This window comes from Molossus molossus, unplaced genomic scaffold (assembly GCF_014108415.1).
Source record: "Molossus molossus isolate mMolMol1 unplaced genomic scaffold, mMolMol1.p scaffold_m16_p_10, whole genome shotgun sequence".
NCBI lineage: Eukaryota > Metazoa > Chordata > Mammalia > Chiroptera > Molossidae > Molossus > Molossus molossus.
The window spans coordinates 10,666,831-10,687,581 of record NW_023425345.1 but is presented as its reverse complement, the minus strand read 5'-3'; the positions used below and the strand labels follow the sequence as shown (position 1 = coordinate 10,687,581).

Here is a 20,751-nt window from a genome sequence, read left to right as displayed (position 1 = left end):
TTTAATTGGTTGTCTCTTTATTTTGATGATGGTTTTCTTTGCTGTGCCAAAACTTTTTAGTTTGATGTAGTCCCATTTGTTTATTTTTTCTTTTGTTTCCCTTGCCCGAAGAGATATTTCAGAAAAAAGATTACTAAGAGAAATGTTTGAAATTTTCTGCCTCTGTTTTCTTCTAGAATTTTTATGGTATTGAGTCTGACAGTTAAGTCTTTAATCCATTTTGATTTTATTCTTGTATATGGTGTAAGAAGGTGGTCTAGTTTTATTTTTTGCATGTATCTGTTAAATTTTTCTAACACCATTTATTGAATAGACTGTCTTTAACCCATTGTATATTCTTGTCTCCTTTGTCAAATATTAATTGACCATATAAGTGTGGATTTATTTCTGATCTTTTATTCTGTTCCGTTGACCTATATGTCTGTTTTTATGTCAGTACCATGCTGTTTTGATTACTATGGTTTTGTAGTATAGTTTGATGTCAGATAGCATGATTCCTCCAACTTTGTTCTTCTTTTTCAAGATTGCTGTGGCTATTCAGAGTCTTATGAAGTTCTGTATAAATTTATAGATTATTTGTTTTAGTTATGTGAAATACACCAATGGTATTTTGATAGGAATTGTGTTGATTGCTTTGAGTAGTGTGGACATTTTAACCATGTTAATTATTCCTACCCATGAGCATGGTATATGCTTCCATTTATTTGTATCTTCTTCCGTTTCTCTTTTCAGAGTCTTATAATTTTCCAATTACAGGTCTTTTACCTCCTTGGTTAACTTTATTCCTAGGTTTTTTTATTTTTGTTTTTGTTTTTTGATGCAGTTGTAGATGGGATTGTTTTCTTAGCTTCCCTTTCTGATAGTTCATTGTTGATATATAAAAATGCAATTGACTTCTGGAGGTTTATTTTATATCCTGATACTTTACTGAATTTATTTATCAGTCCAGTAAATCTTTGTCGGAATCTTTATGATATCAAATCATTTCAGTATCTCAGATATCAAATCACATTCTGTAAATACTTTAAAATGTATCTCTAAAAGATACAACTTTAAAAAATTACAACAACATTTTCACACCTAAAATTTTAAAAGAATGAGTGCTTAAATTATCAAGGATCTGTTACATATTTAATTTGCTCTGATTTCCTTATAAACATTGTTGTTTATAGTATGATTGTTCAAATAGGATCCAAACACATCTAATATATTGCATTTGGTGGGTATATCTCTTAAATTCCTTTTGATCTATAGGTATCTCCATGGTGTCATTTAACATATATATTCTTATATATTCCTCTATCCTCTATATTTCTTGTAAACCAGTACTTAATCAGAGGCTAGATCCTATTCAAGGCCTTTGTTGTTGATTTTTAAGACTGTGTCTGGTTATATCTACTTATTGTGACATCAGAATTGATCACTGGGTTTAGATGTTTGGGGCCCTGATTCATCCATTATAAAGTTCCCCATCAGCTTTTTATATCTTGATGGTTTCATTTAGCTGCCACTGTTTATCATTCCTTTGTCCATTGTTTAATTAGGGCATACTAAATAGCGATAGTCCGATAGTTTCATTCTTTCTGCACTATTAAGCTGGGATTTTTCAATAAAGAATATTTTCGTTAGCTTCTCTTTGGCTACCCTGAGATATAATTTATATGGAAAAGCCAGTATGAATACATGCTGGATGTTTTTTGTTTTTTAAAACCAGTGTGCAAATATTAATTTAGCTCTCTATTTTCCTGTAGTGGTGGATAGTGAAAGGCTTTCTTTTTTTCTTCCCAGCATTATAAACTTAGGACTTTTAGCATTCTTATTTCATTTTAAAATTATCATCTCCATTTTTTCTTTATAAAGCCTGCTAGTTTTTTATTGAGAGTTCATTTGAATTTATAGATCAATTTAGGGAGAATTGATATCTAATAATACTGAGTCTTTTTATTTATGAACATAGTATATCTCTCCTGTTGAGATTCTCTTTAATTTCTCTCACTAATGTTTTAAATATAGTTACTTTTTGTATATTGGCCTGTATCTCGTAAGTTTGTTGAACACACTTATTGATTTTAGTAGGGTTTTTTGTTTATTTGTTTGTTTTTTAAGATTCTTTGGGATTTTCTATGTGAACAAAAATGTTATCTGTAAGTAATGAAACATTTATTTCTTTTTTCCAATATCTCTATTTTTGTATTTGTTTTTCTTCCCCTATTGCACTGAATGGTACCCCACAATACAATGTTGAATGGGAGTGGTGAAATGAACATTTTTCTCTTTTTCTCAATTTTATGAAAGAAAGCTTTCAGTTTTTGCCCTCCCTTTGGTATCTGACCCTTGCTTTATGTCAGTACAGGATGCTTGATTCAAGCAGGTTTCCCCTCCTTCAGAGAAAGATGGTTTTGTCTTTTCCTCTTGCATCTGGCCTTCTACCTTTTCCTGGAATCAGTGGCCAGAAGGTTTGCTGGCCTTCCTCCAGCAGTAGACTGCTGATTCTTATTACCAGGTGCATGGCTTATGGTGGTTGCAGGGAGAGTGCCTCTTCCACCCTTGCAGACCTACAGCTTTGTTTCTACCTCTCTCTCAGTGCAGGTTACCTTTGCCTGGGACCATTGGTTGAAGCATTTCATGACCCTTCTCCAGTGACTTAATGGTTTTGCTTCATGTGAGAGAAACTCCAGGGAAGTAGGGATTTTGTTGCTTGTTCCAACAAATCTCTCTCAGTTCTTACTCTCTCAGGCTTTACTCCAATCTTTCATGAGCACTCATGGAAAAGAACTTGTGAATGTGGATATTCTTATGTCTCAGGTTTTAAGGATTCTAAGCTTTTATGGTAGCCCACATTTGGCATCCAAGAAGTCCTTAAAATTATAGCTGATTGCTTTTATGGCAAACATTTGCTCTGTCATGTGTCCTGTCTGTCCTTGGAGAGACTTGTCACCATTCAGTTGCCTTGCAACCTTCTCTCTCTGTAAGAGTCAAGCAGTTTACGATTTTGTAGATGATTCATCTTTTTTCAAATTGTGAGAGTGGGAAGGATGTTGTCATGTGGCTTTCTACAGTGGAACTTACACATCTTTCTTTTCTTTATTGATATTAGAAAGAGGAAAGGAAAGGGAGAGAGAGAGATAGAAACATCAATGAGAGAGAACATCAGTTTGCTGCCTCCTTCATGCTCCCCACTGAGGATCAGGCCCACAACCTGGACATGTGCCTGGACCGAGAATCAAACCAGTGACCTCTTGGTGCATGGGTGGATTCTCAATCACTGAGCCACACCAACTGGCCCTTCTTTTTTTTTTTTTAATTTTCTTACACATCTTTCTTAAGAGTTCTACTTACTTCCCAAATCCTAGCCTTCCTTCCACCTCCGCTACTCATCTATTTCATTAATTGATTAATTTCATTCCCCAAAAATCGTTTTTTGTGTTTTTTTTTAATTTTTTTTTTTATCCTCACTGGAGGACATTTTTGCATTTATCTTCAGCTAGAGCGGGAGGGAGAGAGGGGGGAAGAAAGAGAGAGAAACATCGATGAGAGAAAGACACATTGACTGGTTGCCACCTACACGACCCCAACTAGGGCTGGGGACAAACTGCAACCAAGTTACATGCTCTTAGCAGGAACCGAACCCAGGACACTCTGGTCTGCGGGCCAATGCTCTAACTGCTGAGCCAAACCAGCCAGGGCCCAAAAATCTTAAAATAGGGGCTTAAACATTTTTTTTTTTTGTAGCATAGACTAAACTAATTTGTTTTATACTGTATTTGGTCTCTTCAGCATTTACATCATTCTCTGTTTATGCAGGCTTGTGGAGCCCAGGCACTGGTCAGAGGATTGGTATGAGTCTGTGGTCCAGTTTTCACTGGTCTGGAGATTAATGAGTAAGAATAGATGGTGTGAGTTTTATTAAGCAAAGTAAAGCACATCTTTATCAAGTTGAATTTTAAAATATATTGTTTTCAGTTTTAGGCAGTTTCTTCATTTTGTTTTTTTAACAAAGCTTAATAAAAACCTAAAAATGTATTAAATAAAGTAGTAATGCATTTTGAAAGTTTACCATGTACTTTTTTTTTCTTCAGCTTTTATCTCTTCTTTTTGAAGATTTGTTCAAAAAATTTAATTCTGAAATGAAGAAGATTGCAGACCAGGTGATTCCTAAGCAAAGAGCCGCCCAGTTTGATGTAGTCAAGCACATGCGTCAAGACCAGATTACCAACGGCATGGTTAATGCCATTTCTACCGTAAGTCTTCAGTCATTCGTTTAGAGTTTTGTAACTTATTTATAAATCTATTCAGCCCTGGCTGGTTTTGCTCAGCGGTTAGAGCATCGGCCTGCGGTCTGGAGAGACCCGGGTTCGGTTCCCGCTAAGGGCATGTACCTCGGTTGCAGTTTGTCTCCGGCCCTGGTTGGTCGTGTGGGTGGCAGCCACTCGATGTGTCCCTTTCACGTCGATGTTTCTCTCTCTCTCTCTCTTCCTCTCTCTCCCTCCCACTCTATCTGTGCAAAAAAAAAAAGTGGAAAAATGTCCTCGGATGAGGATAAAAAAAAAAAACATATAAATCTATTCAGTAGAATGGAAATTTAAGTAATTTAAGAATCTAGATTTTAAAAAATGTGTGTGTGTGTGTATATATATATATATATATAGATGCTTACAAATCACACATTTTCTACTTTGAAAGATAGTCTAAATGTAATCAGCAGTAATTTTGTCGCTATATGACTTTATTGCCAAATTATAGTTGCCGTTAAACGATGCAGAAAGAAAATAGATATACTCTTACGTAAAGGAAAAATTTTTTAGTTTCACCATTAATAGTCATTGTTTTCATGGGTATGTTTCCCCATTTGTTTCAGTGATAAAATGGACATATTACAACTAGGTTAATTAATGACAACTTTTGTTCATAACAGTACAAAATATTTCATTTCATTGTAGGTTTGTATTCCTCAAAAGGCTATCAGCTCTTCCTCACGTCGAGATAAATTTAGGCCTCTGCAGCTGCTGCGTATTCAGGGCCTCTGGCTATTCATAAAGGGTTATCAGATAGGTTCTTGCTCCTTTTCTTAAAGTGTAACAACTATAGGTCTATCTGATCAGGTCTGGTTTATGTTTTATATGCCAGACATAAAATTAGTGTTATGGATGGGATTTTGCTTCAACAAAAGAATAATATGATGTTACACATTGATTCCCTTAATGAAAGAATTAGTAGCAGACTTGCTACAATATGTGACTTTAGAAATGTTTAATCTCTGTGATTAGCCCTTGCTGTGACAGCTACATCTAAACCTGAGGTAAACCAGCCCTTTGTGCCTGTTTAGGCACATTAAAATCTTGTGGCCCAAGTTTGCCTAAAAGTACATTCCTGGATATTTGAAGAGAAGCCTCCAGAGACCATTTGAACACATTTCTGTTAGGATTACTTTTCCTTGCTTTCCCATGATTTTCAGGTCATTTGCTAAGTGATGTGCTTTACCTCCCAGAGAAGACAGCTTATTAGAAAAATCAGTAATTAGGCCTTGCTGCAGGTGTATCCCAACTTGCAGGCAACCAGAAGAAGGTCATCTTCTGAAATTCTGTGTTGCCATTAGTAGAATATTTTCAACAAATAAATTTTCTCAGGAGAGCAGTTTTAGACCCTGTCTGTTCCTCTCTCTCCCTTTTGTAACCCTCCTGCAGAATACTAGAACAAATTCTCATGCCGAACATCTTGGCTTCACTTCCCATCTACTTCCCTTTTGCCAGCAGTTGCTGCCTTGTTTTAGTTCTGTGCAGAATATTTATTTACCTTACTCTTACTCTCTGGGCATAAGTCACTTTATGAGATTTATTCTCATTCAAAGCATAAAAGGAGTTAACAGAAAAGGCAGCAAAGAAGTTAACTTGTAGGATAAATGTATTTGCTTTATTTCTTTGCTTTGTAGTAGATGGAGTTTCTTAGAATTTAGCTCTTTTCCATGTTTCTGAAGTGATAGAATTTCACTGTAATAATGATTAAACTTTAATTTGTGAGGGAGGACCCTAAAGTCACATATTTTAATTCAAACATTACGTCATCTGCTTCTGAAACCCAACCAGTTTTTCTATTTTGAGAGTTTTTAACCCAGGATCCATGGGTCCTCCCCTGATATTGAATGAAAATTTTGTGTTCATGACCTATGTATGTTTTTCTCAAGAGAACAGTCATAGCTTTTATCAGAGTCTAAAAAGAAAAATGGAGAACCACTGTTTGGCAGATATAATTTTTTTTTTTTTGCTTTTGAATCAGAAAGGTCATTGAATTAGTTTAATTTATTTTGCTTTTCTAAGCATACTATTTTCTGCCATTCATATTGTCATGAATTTTTTAAATTTACAGTTTCTGACCTTAATCTTTAAATTATCTTTGAGAATATTTAATATGTGTAATTAATACAACTATAAAATAATTAACACATAGAAGATTGAGTTTAATGTTCAAGATTTATTTCTTATTGATCTATTTTAAGATTGACATGATAGTCATAGAGGATATATAATATTTCTTAATATGAATAAATATGCAGTTTTTAGCCTTAATTAAGAAGCCTCTCAACAAGAAAATAAATTTTAAAAAGCCTAGAGTTTATTCATTATCACTGATGACTGCTATTAGAGTCATTTTTCTGTTGCTATATTTTCCTTTAAGACTAATTTTGGAAGACATTTAAATAATGGCACATTTCAACATGAAATTATCTCTTTGAGTTTCAAGCTCGTTTTACCTTAAATGTGTGTAGAAATTGCTACTGTTCTCTTAGCTTATTGCTTCCAGTGGAAATCTCTACTTGAACCAGCTTGTTTGGGATATAATTAGTTCTTCAGAAAATAACTGCTTTGAGGTGATAAGGTTGATGCATCAAAGCATTCTGAGATGACTGATAGGTAAGTAATATTTATTAAATAAAAAACCTGGCTAAACTTTAATTTTAATTTTAATTGTGACATTTTGATTGTTGAATATATATCATAGCTCTAATTTCATAAACATGTAGTTCCTACAATGAACTTCTCAGAGTAACTGTGAAGTATCAGGCAATTTACGAATGATCAGTTGCAGTCTATGTCTTTCTTCTCTCTATAGGGAAATTGGTCTCTAAAGAGATTTAAAATGGACCGTCAAGGTGTGACTCAAGTGCTTTCTCGCTTGTCATATATATCTGCACTGGGCATGATGACAAGAATCTCTTCCCAGTTTGAAAAAACAAGAAAAGTGAGTGGTCCTCGATCCCTCCAACCATCTCAGTGGGGAATGCTTTGCCCTTCAGACACTCCTGAAGGAGAGGTAAGGTACCTGAGGAGTCTCTATGCTATGTCAGGGTTAATACCTATTGGTGTTGTTCTCCTTCTGTTTTCTGTTCCTGTTTCGCCAGGCTGTATTTCTTGGGGGGACAGCCACTTATCTGGCCACGAAATATTAATGCAGCTTGTCAGGATGACATCAGTATCATTCCAAAATTAGTACCTGCAGAACCATTTGATTTAGTATTTCACCTAAATGAAACATGGTCCAAATTTTCTATCTTGTTTTATTGACCCAAGAATCCAACCATGCAATGGAGAGGAGACAAGGATGTGAAGGAAAATTGAGAGACCCATTACCTTTGCTTATGAGGAGCTCTTTTTAAACTTCCACTTGTTTTCTTTAGGTGTCCTTAGAGGACATTGTAGTTGCAATTGCAGCCAAGTAGGAGCACATAGCCCAAGACCTAAAGTGGATTTCGACTCAGTTATGTAGAACACACAAGCAGTTACCTAAACACTAAACCAAAGAGTTTAAATAGCTTTATTTCCATAGCACCCACTACTTCCTGTGTCATGATCCTTTCTCCTTCATGTTAACCATTGTTGGTTTCACTTGATTATATGCATTCTAAATTGTAAACTTCAGGAAGAAGAAACCTTGTTGGCTTCATCATTGTGTCCCAAGCTCCTAGCATAGAGCCTTGTTCAGAGTAAAGGCCCCATAAATATATGCTGAACGAATAAATTATTTATGACAAATACAAGACGTAAGTTCCAAACTGTAGGAATTTTGCTATGACTTATGAGAAATGAAAAATAGATGTTTATGCAGGGTTGTGATTTTTAAAAATTATTTTTCTAACTTATCTTAAACCTTATGGAAATTCACACTAAAATTATGCATCTTGTAAAATTTGCATAATTTAAACATCTTGAGCTTTGAAACTCTAAATTTCCCAGAGGTTGGTTCAGCTGACCCTGATAAGGAACCTATTTTGTGCATCACTGCAGCAGGTGGTTTTTAAGAATTGAAAATATAATTTTTACGTGTAACATGTCTCATTGTTTTTTTCTATTTGCTACATTATATACTTATTTATCATTTTGTTTAGATTTTTTTGGCTGTATAGAAGTTAAATTTTTTTGCATTTCTTTTTGAAATAATTTTAGACGTGCAAAAGAGTTGCAAAAATAGTACAAAGAATTTTCATAATCCTTCGCCTAGGTTCCTCAAATGTGAACATCTTAAATAATCATAGCATAGTTATCAACTTCATAAAATTACCATTGATAACAATACTATATCCTATAGATCTTACTCAAATTTTGTTACTTGCCCCACTAATGTCTTTTTTCTGATCCAGGATTACACATTCAGTTGTCCAGTGTCCTTAGTCTCTAATCTGGAACAATTTTTCAGTCTTTCTTTGCTTTTTATGACCAAGAAGCTTTATAGCGTACTTGCCAGTTATTTTGTAAACTGTCTCTCATTTTCGTCCAGAAGTTGTATATTTTTACATGTCCACATTTATCAATGTTTTTTTGTACTGTTTTTATACAATGGCATCTTAATGACTTATGATGTTCTGTTGTCTGAGAATAACAATTTTTTTAATCATTTTCTTTTGGGGGGTGGCATTTGTAATGCTAGCATTATTTGCCATTTCAAATAGTACTATGCTAAACATTTCTATGGTTAAATCTATGTTTATATCCTTGCTTGTTACCTTAAGATAAATTCCTCTGGTTTAAATGGTATGTACATTTTTAAGGTTTTTTAATTGTCAACCTGTCCTCTACAAGGTTACACTGCCCTGGCCATTTTGGCTCAGTGGTTAGAGCATTGGCCTGTGGTCTAGAGAGATCCGGGTTCGGTTCCTGCTAAGGGCACATACCTCCATTGCAGTTTGTCCCCGGTCCCGGTTGGGGTTGTGTGGGTGGCGACTAGTCAATGTGTCTCTCTCACGTCGATGTTTCTCTCTCTCTTCCTCCCTCTCTCTCTCCCACTCTTTCTGAAGATAAATGCAAAAATGTCCTTGGGTGAGGACAAAAAAATAAAATAAAATAAAGGTTGCACTGCTTTACATTGCCATCAGCAAAAAGTGGTGAACTGTTTTGGGACACAAACTGTACTTTGTATTACTAGTGTTCATTCTTAGAAATGACTATCCTTTGTTTTTTAGGCATGTGGTTTGGTTAAAAACTTGGCCCTTATGACGCACATCACAACTGACATGGAAGATGGACCCATTGTTAAATTAGCCAGTAACCTGGGAGTAGAAGATGTAAATTTATTATGTGGAGAAGAGCTCTCTTACCCAAATGTGTTTCTTGTCTTCCTCAATGGTGAGCATATTATGGAGACATGTTGATCCTAAACAGTCTGTTGGGGAGGGGGCAGGAACCCATTATTATTCATATATTTAAAACACAAATAAACTTTGATCCTGAGCCCAGGTTGACCTTAATTTAAAGGTAGAAAAATGGTAACAGAAACAGTTATTCCATTGGCTAGATCATCCAGGTTCTTCAAGGATACAGCTATCATAGCTAAAAGTTAACATTGCAGAGACTAGCTGCTTTCTGTACTTTTGCAGCTGTTAGCACATGAACCATGCAATAAGCCTCAACATGGGATCTTTAAGTTCAAGTTAAATGTGTGAGGCATTCTGCAAAAGTAAACAGATCAGTCCTGATAGTGAGTTGACATATTCAGTCACTTAATAGTTGATTATAAACAGGTTATGGCAAGAGGGTCTCATTTCTTCCCCTCATGCTCTAGTTGCTTCTTTCATCTGCCCCGTCCCACCCCCTTCAGAGTCCTCCAGAGATTTATTAGCAAGTGTACCTTGTCCTTTCCACTTGAGAATTGGTGGTCTGGCTGCCTGTCCTCTCTCCATTGTGCTCCATGTGCTCATCCTGACCACTTAGACCCCACACTCTTCTTCCTCCTGTTCTGGGAGGCATTACTCCTTTACTGCATGGGCTGGTGAGTAGGAAAATGGCTGTTAACTGACTGCCTCATTCAGTGTATCCCAGTGGCCAACACTGAGTGAGCTATCACTCTTCACTTTTAGCTAGTACCTCTCTAAATCCTTAAGCTAATCCTGGGAGGCAAAGTCTACTTTCCTTATTTCACAGATGGTGATCACAACAAAATCTATTAATAATAGCACTTACTAGGTGCTAGGCAGAGTTCTAAGTGCTTTACATAAGATCAGCTCATTTAATCCTCACATCAGCTTTTTGGAAATGATAGAGCCAGTGTTCAAACCCAGGGGGTCAGGACCCTGAGTTTATTCCCCCAGCATGGTGCTGACAGATGAGGAAAATGAGGCTTACTTTTCTGGGGTTACTCTTCTAGCATCTGGTAGGGCTGGCCCTAGACTCAGGTCCCTTAGACTGCCCTTAACCATTCCACTCTGTTGCTTTCCTACAGCCTTGTAGACTGGCTAGAGGTGTCAGTGGTATTTTCTAATGACTACTCACTGCTGCTTATCATTTTTATTGAATATATATTTTAAATCCTGTTAGATTTCTTTTTTATTTCTGTCTTAAATATTTTTTCTGCTTAGGTAATATCCTGGGTGTCATTCGAGACCATAAGAAGCTAGTAAATACGTTTCGACTGATGCGAAGAGCAGGATATATCAATGAATTTGTTTCCATCTCAACAAATCTTACAGATCGATGTGTCTATATTTCTTCTGATGGAGGAAGGTTGTGCAGGTATAAGTTGCTTAAAAGTGTTCTTGCCCTGGCCAATTTGGCTCAGTGGTTGAGTGTCAGCCTATGGACCAGAGAGTCCCAGGTTCGGTTCCTGCCAGGGGCACGTACCACAAAAAAAAACAAAAAGAGTTCTTAAGAATCTCTTTTGTTTACTTTTGAAAGAAAGAAATAGACTTTATTTTGAATCTGCTTTAACAAACTCTTTCATTATTAAAATATATAAAATTTCATTATTACTAAATATATTTCATTCAGTTAGTAAACACCTCATGAATATACATACTGGGTACTGAGGATTCAAAGATTAATGAGAGTCTGCCTTCAGAAAGCTTGGTCTTCTGGCAAAGGCAGAAATAATTATTAATAACAGCCAACTATGCTAGTAGTAAATGATAGCCATTATTTATTATTTTAATAGATGTATTATATGTAAGGCTTTAATTACAGAAAACTTATGGTTCTGTTATAATTTTCATTTAACAAATGAGAAAGTGAGGTTTTGTGAAATTAAGTAATCTACCCAATGCTAGATACTGTTGGAGTCTGTTTTTCACTCAAAAGTCTTTAGAGTTTATTTGACTCCAACAATCATGATTGTACCCACTGTATTCTGTTGCTATGAACTGAGCTTTGAAGAATGAGTAGGATTGTGTTACTTGGAGGAAAGGAGAAAAGCTGAGGAATGGCAAGAATGAAAAACATGGATTGTGGTAAGTGCCAGGCACACATTAGGTGCTTATCTGTGGCTAACCTAGTCCTTTTAGGGGTGGGAGAAACAATGGCATTTTCTAGGTTACTCTTTTTAAGGATTTTTCTCTTTCCTTACATCTAATATAATATGGCATAGTCTAAAAGAAAACTAATTGTAGAAGTAATTTTATAATGGCATATCATAGATCTGGCAGGAAGAATTAGAATTTACTGAGTGAAAGTAAAAGGTAATTGAGGTAGCTAAATGTGATCCCCCCCTTTCCTACTTCTGCTTTTGTCATCACTCTGAGTCCCTTAACCTGAACTAAACCGCAGCCCTTGAAGGTGATTTCCATGAAAAGTCTACCCAGTTCATTTTTCAGCAACTGTAATTGTGCAGCTCCTCTTAACTGTTTAAAAGTGCTCATTAGTCCTCAAATAGTCATTTGGATTTTAGGGTAAGGTGTACAAGTGTCTGGCAGTTACTTGCTCCTCTGTAAGAGCTGCTTATCCAAATAGCAACAGCCCTTGACGTTTCAGTGCCACATGCCATCCTTTGTGTTGGTGTTTCCTTGTGGTGGTGAAGCCCTCAGCGGCAAATCAACATTGACAGTTACAGTTTAATCTACCAGAGCATGTAGATCAAAAACCCTCTCTACCTTACACCCACTACACCACTAAAAATCACAAAGTAAAACTTTATTCTCTGCAAACTTACTGCCATTTGTTTTGGTCATTTGTAACTTTAGGTAGCCTGCTCTGTAGCCCAGTGATGTTTATTCTAAATCAAACCACTCTAAACAGTTGATATTCATCAGACCCTCACTACAAAATGCCATTGTAATCTTCCAGTGACAGTTTTTTGCCTACCGACTTAATGGGTAATAGATCGCATATTTCCAGTATGAAATAGGAGATGCTTTTAGTATGATGCCTTTCCACAGTTTAAGATGGGACACTAAAGATTTTGTTTTCTTTTTAGCTTTATTGAGTATCATTTGAGTTGCCTTTTCATTCACAACCTAATATTTCCTAATATACTTGGAGAAGTACTGGATGTATATACCTATGTATGTGCACACATACAAACATGGGCTGATATGTATGTCTGTGTATATACATGTGAGAGAGAGAAAGTAGGACTCTTCACTCACATTACCTGGTGTCCTCAATCCAGAAATAAGTGTGCTTATATTTATAGGTTCCCTCATTTCCCTATAGTAAACTTTTTGCTGACTTAATTGTTCTGTTGAATTATTATGAATTTATTTTTTCCATTCCAGACCCTACATAATTGTTAAGAAACGAAAGCCTGCAGTCACGAATAAGCATATGGAAGAGCTGGCTCAAGGGTACAGGTAAATGGCCAAAAGCAAACCTTTTAATCTCATTAGTATTCACATGATATAGTCAGCAGTAATATTATTTTATCTGAGCTTTTAAGAATATTATTTTTTCACTTTTAGTCTATTAATTCCTCCCCCCTAAATATATTAGCCTGTTAAAAACCTATTTTCCTCTATGTGAATTTGCTTGGATATTATAAAATTTTTATCAACTTAGATCATGAGGATTACAGATTCTTGGTGTAAATTAGTGTACTATTAAGTGTTTATAGTAAGAGAAGGACTTTCATTAATATGTTGATATAAACACTGTGGGTCTCTCATCAGATGGAGTTCCTAAAGTCATAAAATATATTTTTAGAAGTGGAGACCATATTGACAAGAATCATAGGTGTTTTACTGTTGTTTCAGTGATTTATGATCGATGTATGACCCAAGAATAGAATGTTTCAAATATCCCAATGTAGTGATATTCTCTGGGAGAGGAAGGTGTTTCAGGCCTAACGAACGCCAGTATCTTCCATTATTGCATATAAAATATTGTAATGAAATGCTTTTTAGTAATGTATGTTTCACCAAAATTTTCCCAGGAATTTTGAAGATTTCTTACATGAGAGTCTGGTTGAATATCTAGATGTGAATGAAGAAAATGATTGTAACATCGCACTCTATGAGCATACAATTAATAAGTAAGTAGGATTCATAACAACCAGAATTAAAACCTTTTCTGCTTATAGAAACTACCTTCTCTTTTTATCCCATCTTCAATTTTTCTATTGTGTGCTCTCTTAGTAGTTACTATTAGAAGTATACTATTTTATAATAAGCCATAACCCATCATTTATCCTAATGTAAGACTATCACAAAACTGCTAACAAGTAATTTTTAGACTTAATTATCTTTCCTATTCATTTTACATTTAGTTTATTTTTTAAAGGAATTGCTGCTCTGATTTCAATATTTAATTTCTTTCCAAGTTCAACTAATGAATCAGGAGATGTAAAAGATGTATTTATCTCTTTTAGATAGGATTTTATCAGTGGACATCTGAATTCTTATTGTCAATGCAGGAATTCCCTACATAGTATGTGGTAAAGATACTTCTAAACTTATGTGCAATATAAACGTAAAATGGTGATATGTTTAGTGTTTCTTCAAGAACAGTGGTATTTTTAGAAGCATTAGAGGACATTTATATAACTTGCTGTCTGATGCTTGTTGCTGATGTACTACCCCTGAAATTGGAATTTTTGCAGTTATATTGTTAAATAGTTAGGGAGTTTAATACTTCCAGCTGGTAACTGTTTGTCTTTAGTCAAGAAAGTACTTTTCTGTTTCCTGCTACCAGATGAATTATACTACTATATTTTTGTCTAATTATAAGTTAGTAAATAACGCCTTCAGTCAGAATTTTAATTCCTTAGAGGTATGAATATCTCAGAGTACTATTTCTTTCTATTTTTTTATTGTTGAAAGTAATATAGATGTCTCCCTTTTCTCCCCCATTGATACCCTCCTTCCTGCTTGCACCCCTCTCCTGCCTTCCCCAGCCTAATACCTGTCAGTTGGTTGTGCATAAATAAGTTCTTTGGTTTATCTCTTCCCACCCTTCCCACTCCACTCCCCATCCTCATCCCTCTGAGGTTTGTTAGTCTGTTCCCTGCTTCCGTGACTCTGGATCTCTTTTGGTCAGCAGCTTATTTTGTTCATTATATTTCTCAAATAAGTGAGATCATGTGGTACTTGTCTTTCTCTGACTGGCTTATTTTGCTTAGCATAATACTGCCCAGGTCGCTTCATGTCATCTCAAAGGGAAAGAGATCTCTCTTTCTTATAGCTGTATAGTATTCCATTGTATAAATATACCACAGCTTTTTTTATCCACTCATCTGCTGATGGGCACTGGGGCTGTTTCCAGATCTTAGCTATTGTAAATAGCAATGCTATGAACATAGGGGTGCATATCTTCTTCCTAATTGGTGTTTCAAGCTTTTTAGGGTATATTCCTAGAAGTGGGATCACTGGGTCAAATGGCAGTTCCGTTTTTAATTTTTTGAGCAAACACCATATTGTTTTCCGTAGTGGCTGCACCAGTCTGCATTCCTACCAGCAGTGTGCTAGAGTCCTCTTTTCTCCACATCCTTGCCAGCATTTGTTGTTTGAGGATTTGTTGATGGCCGCCATTCTGCCAGGTGTGGGGTGATATCTCATAGTCGTTTTAATTTGCATCTCTCTGATGATTAGAGATGTTGAGCATTTTTTCATTTCCTAGCCATTTGTATGACCTGTTTGGAGAAGTATCTATTCAGGTCTTCTGCCCATTTTTTAATTGAATTCTTTTTCTTCCTTTTGTTGATTTGTTGATTTATATGAGTACTCTATATATTTTGGATATTAACCCTTTATCCAGTGTGTCATTGGCAAATACGTTCTTCCAGAGAGTGGGTTTCCTTTTCATTTTGATACTGTTTCTTTTGCTGTACAGCTTTTTAGTTTGATGTAGTTCTATTTATTCATTTTTTCCTTTGTTTCTTTTGCCCTAGGCAATGTATCAGTGAAAATTCCACTACATAAGATGTCTGAGATTTTTCTGCCTGCATTTTCTTCTAGGATTTTTATGGTTTCATACATTTAAGTCTTTTATCCATTTTGAATTTATTCTTGTGTATGGTGTAAGTTGGTAGTCTAGTTTCATTGTTTTGCATATAGCTGTCCAATTTTCCCAACACCATTTATTGAAGAGACTGTCTTTTCTCCATTGTATGATCTTGCCTCTTTTGTCAAATATTAATTGTGCATACTATCTTGGGTCGATATTCAGGTTCTCTGTTTTGTTACATTGATCTGTATATCTGTTCTTGTGCCAGTATCAGGTTGTTTTAATTACAATGACTTTATAGTATAGCTTGATATCTGGTATTGTGATCCTTCCCACTTTGTTCTTCTTTTTCAAGATTGCTGTGGTTGTTCGGGGTCTTTTATGGTTCCATATAAACTTTTGGAGTACTTGTTCTATATCTGTGAAATATGCTGTTGGTACTTTAATAGGGATTGCATTGAATCTGTAGATTGCTTTGGGTGGTATGGACATATTCATGATGTTGATTTTTCCAGTCTGTGAATATGGTATATGTTTCCACTTTTTTTATATCTTTCAATGTCTTGTAGTTTTCTGAGAACAGGTCTTTTACCTCCTTGGTTAAGTTTATTCCTATTGCCCTGACTGGTTTGGCTCAGCAGTTAGAGCGCCGGCCTTTGGTCCAGAGAGACTCGGGTTCAGTGTCCGCTAAGAGCATGTACCTCGGTTGCAGTTTGTCCCCGGCCCAGGTTGGGTTGTGTGGGTGGCAACCACTTGATGTGTCCCTTTCACGTCGATGTTTCTCTGTCACTCTTTCTCCCTCCCACTCTATCTGAACAAAATATGGAAAAATGTCCTTGGGTGAGGATAAAAAAAAAAAGTTTATCCCTAGGTATTTTATTTTTTTGTTGTTGCAATGGTAAATGGGATTGTTTTTTTAGTTTCTCTTTCTGAGTGTTCATTGTTGGTGTATAGGAATGCCCTTGATTTCTGGATGTTAATTTTGTATTCTCCTACTTTGACAGATTCATTTATTACATCTAGTAGATTTTGGATGGAGTCTTTAGGGTTTTCTATGTACAATATCATGTCATCTGCAAATAACAACAGTTTCACTTCCTCCTTTCTGATTTGGATCTCTTTTACTTTTTTCTTGTCTAATTGCTGTGGCTAAGACCTCCAGTACTATGTTAAATAAGAGTGGTCAAAGTACTGTTTCTGTAGCCTTCATTTCAACATTGAGCATAAGGGAGAACTATTATATACTAACCGTGTAAATAGCAATTTCATCCATTGTGCTACTCAAGGCAGAAACCTCAGTTTCAGCCTTGACTCCCTCCCTCTCTTCTATACCCACATATATCCTTAGCATATCACTGGACCTTCAGTCTACCCAGAACTGAGCTCCTTTCACTACCTCCACAGGTCACCCTAGTCTATGCCACTGTCACTGTTTGCCTGGATGCTTGCAGAAGGCTTGTGACTATTTTTGCATTTGTCTTCTCATACCCCCCAGTGGCTTTCCATTTCCTTCTGAAGTCCTTAAAGAGACCTTCAAGTTTGTACATGATATGCCCATACTGTTTTACACCTGCAGTATCATCTTCTACCTCTCTTCCCTCACTCTGTTTTAACCCTGGCCTCTTCTTCAAACATCCCAGTCATGCTTCTGCCTCAGCACCTTCTGTTCCGTCTGCCTGGAACACTGTTTCATATACCTGAATGGCTCATTCTTTCACCTTTTTTAGGCCTTTGCTCAATTGTCACCTTCTCATTGAGTTTTTCTGACCACCCTATTTAAAATAGAAACCTCTCCGCTTCACTGCTTTAGGTTTCTAGACCTTATTACCTTACAATAAAATCTGTAAAATGTATATTTTATTTATTTATTTATGTATTGTCTATCTTCCAATAGAGTATCAGTATCACCAAATCACCATGCTGTCCCATACACTAAATTCACTCTACTTTAAAAATAGAAAAGTTTTATATTATTTGATTTGTATGTATGACATTTTAAAATGTAGTTATAAATATTTTAATTGCTTTTTATTTTGTTGTCTGACTACACATAATTTCTTTAACTTGCCCCTTATTGAGGAAGGTTTAGATTATTTCCCGTTTTTCCACTATTACAAGCTATAGGTTACTTAAGCTTAATTTGAGCTAAATTTAAGGTTGTTATACATGGTTAATAGAAAATCCTGTTCAGGAAGGAAAGTTATGGTGGTTATAACTTTGAATAATTATTAAGTAATATATGATCTTATATAAGTTGTCATGTAAAAAGAAGAAACTTCAGTGCTTACTTTCTTTATTTTCAGCTTCCAGCTTACCTCAATCTTTACATATGAAAAAGTTGTTTTTATTTACATGGGGAATGTCAAATTTATTTACATGGGAAATGTCAAATTGTATTTAAACAAAACAATACATTTAAAACAAATTTTTTTATTCTAGACTATAAAATGTCACTATAAGCTTTTTTTAAAAAGGAAAACAAAACCTAGAACTCTTTTTCTCTCTCCTGACAAAGGCCTAAAGTGTCCAAGAGGATTGGGGTTCATTCTTTAACCAAACTAGAGACATATAAGGCAATACATGTGTATTGAAAAAATAAATATGTTGATAAGCGGGGGCCTTTGTCATGTAGTGTTGTAACTAATTTTTTCATGATGGATTGGGTTATCTTGGAAATTACTTTTCTTCACAGGTACTTTAAGCCATTGAAATTATTAAAGTTATGCTTCAGAAACACTTGAGGAAGGAATAGAAATCAACAGAGACTACAGATTCTGGATGTGGTATCTGTTACTTTCAGCAAAAACCTAAAAATAATTTGGCCGCTCTTTCTCATTAAAATGTCTGAGTTGCTTTATCTTTTAGCCAAAACTGGGTTTTCTACAAAGATGTTTTATGAAAGTAAGAAAGATTCTGACATTTAGTAGGTCAAGTCTTACTTTACTTAGATGTCCAATAAAAATAATGCAAGCCACCTATATAACTTTAAATTGTATAGCAGGCACATTTAAAAAGTAAAAAACAAAAAACAAACAAACAAAAAAACCAGATGAAGTTAATTTTGATAATTTTATTTAACCCAATATATCCAAAATGTTATGTCAACATATAATAGGCATGAATATATTGAGATATTTTACATTTTCTTCTAAGTCTTCAAAATCTTGTGCACCTACAGCACATCTCAATTTGGATGCTAATTTTTATTAGAAATACTTGATCTGATTTCACAACACAGTTGAAAAAGTAGACTCACAAATGTGAGTTGTTACAAATGTAACTAAAAGGTTTAAAATGACTGAACTGAGTTCCTTAAATTTAAATTGGAGCTTTAAAATGTAAAGTGATTAAAATTAAGTTAAATTAAAAGAAGTTCAGTCCTTCTCGCTGGTGTGGCTCAGTGGTTGAGTGTCATTGACCCATGTACCAAGAGGTTGCCAGTTTGATTCCTGGTGGTCAGGACACATATGCAGGTTGTGGGCCTGATCCCCAGTGGGGGCATGCAGGAGGCGGCCAGTTAATGTTCTTTCTCATCGATGTTTCCATCTCTCTCTCCATCTCACTTCCTCTCTCTAAAATCAATAAAGGAAAGAAAAAAATTTAGTCCTTCAGTCATACTAGTCTAACTTTTCAAGTGTTTAATAGCTACACTTAACTGGTGGTTATGGTATTTGTCCCCATAGGACTATAGTAACTGTTTTTTTGTTTTTTGTTTCTTTAGAGAGACAGGAAGGGAGAGAGAGATGTCAGCTACCTCCTGCATGCCCCTTACGGAGGATAGAGCCCACAACCCAGGCATGTGCCCTGACTGGGAATCTAACTGGAACCTCTCAGTCCATGGGATGACTGTTGCTCAATCCACTGAGCCACACCAGCCAGGCATATAGTAATTATCCTTAAAGGGGATGTATTTCTCCCTCTAAAATGGTTATACAAATTTCTCATTGAGCTAAGTTGGAAAAGTGAAGAAAAGCAAGTTACTCGTCCATGTGGATGTTTTGCTCTACATTTCTGTATGCTCAATTAATAATTTCTTTAGTTGTTGTTATTATTAGTTAGTATATAATAATACTTTTTCAAAATATAGACATTCCATACTGTTTTCCTTCTTGTGTATTTTTACAAATAATAGAAGTTTCTGTCATTTAAAAAATAATTTGTTTTATTTTATTTATCACTTTTGTTGGCATCAAATTTCGTTGAGGTTTTGTTATATAAATTTATTTTATATATGTTTTATATATATTTATATAAACTTAAATATTATTATCTAGGTCCCGTGAAGACTGAGACAGCAATATTTTCATATCCTTTAAGAGGTATTTATTTTAGTACTTGATACCTAAAATGTCTAATTCTTAATTAACTTGCTAGAGATACCACCCACTTGGAGATTGAACCTTTCACTCTTCTTGGCGTTTGTGCTGGCCTGATTCCATACCCTCATCATAACCAATCCCCAAGAAACACATATCAATGTGCCATGGGAAAACAAGCTATGGGTAAGATTTCCTTCTTGAATTTGGTTCTGAATACTTGGATAAAAGATATGTGTGTATTCTCACTTCACTAGTATTGCGTGTTTGCTAACACCTGAGTGTTACCAAACTCAGAGGTTGCCTGTGGCATTCTGCCATACTTGCAGGTGTCCCTGTCATGTCTAAAGTTTAAACAAAAATGGAGAAAACCTTTTTGAACTTGTTCCCTTGACCAAACAAAGGGACATGTAATAAATGTTACAGAATTATGAAGGGGTAAGTATGAAGAGAAAGGTCCTATAAAATGTTAAGTTGTTAATCCTGAGATGGAAGAAAGAACAGAAAAACAGAAGGTTAGGGGAGGAGAGGAAAAGAAAATAGAAATAAAGATGTATTGTGAATATTAGAATGTACTTAATAATCATCTGGATGACAAGCATTGAACCTATTATATCATTGCAATTGCTCCTATAGCTCCTAAAATGTCCAATTCATGTCACACCAATTTCTGAATTTGTTTTCCTTTCTTCTTTCTATTCTGCTTCCTTTTCATCTACCCATCTATTAATTTATCTATACACCCATCTGTAACATTTATTAAGCATCAACTATAGACCAGACAGTGGGGCTGGAACCTGAAA

The 20,751-nt window shown here is 35.4% G+C and overlaps 1 protein-coding gene across 4 annotated transcripts in view; it reads left to right on the top strand.

The window, feature by feature from the left end:
• The window catches only part of POLR3B (RNA polymerase III subunit B), a 137,489-nt gene that overhangs the window by 60,717 nt on the left and 56,021 nt on the right, over nt 1–20,751 (top strand). For 2 of the 4 annotated variants that reach the window (XM_036252172.1, XM_036252174.1), the window contains 7 exons: nt 4,080–4,241; nt 7,108–7,308; nt 9,452–9,614; nt 10,844–10,997; nt 12,971–13,045; nt 13,624–13,722; nt 20,007–20,134. In XM_036252172.1, the coding sequence (XP_036108065.1) occupies nt 4,080–4,241; nt 7,108–7,308; nt 9,452–9,614; nt 10,844–10,997; nt 12,971–13,045; nt 13,624–13,722; nt 20,007–20,134 (982 nt within the window). The remainder of the gene's footprint in view (nt 1–4,079; nt 4,242–7,107; nt 7,309–9,451; nt 9,615–10,843; nt 10,998–12,970; nt 13,046–13,623; nt 13,723–20,006; nt 20,135–20,751) is intronic. The other 2 variants (XM_036252173.1, XM_036252175.1) reach the window with 2 other exon arrangements.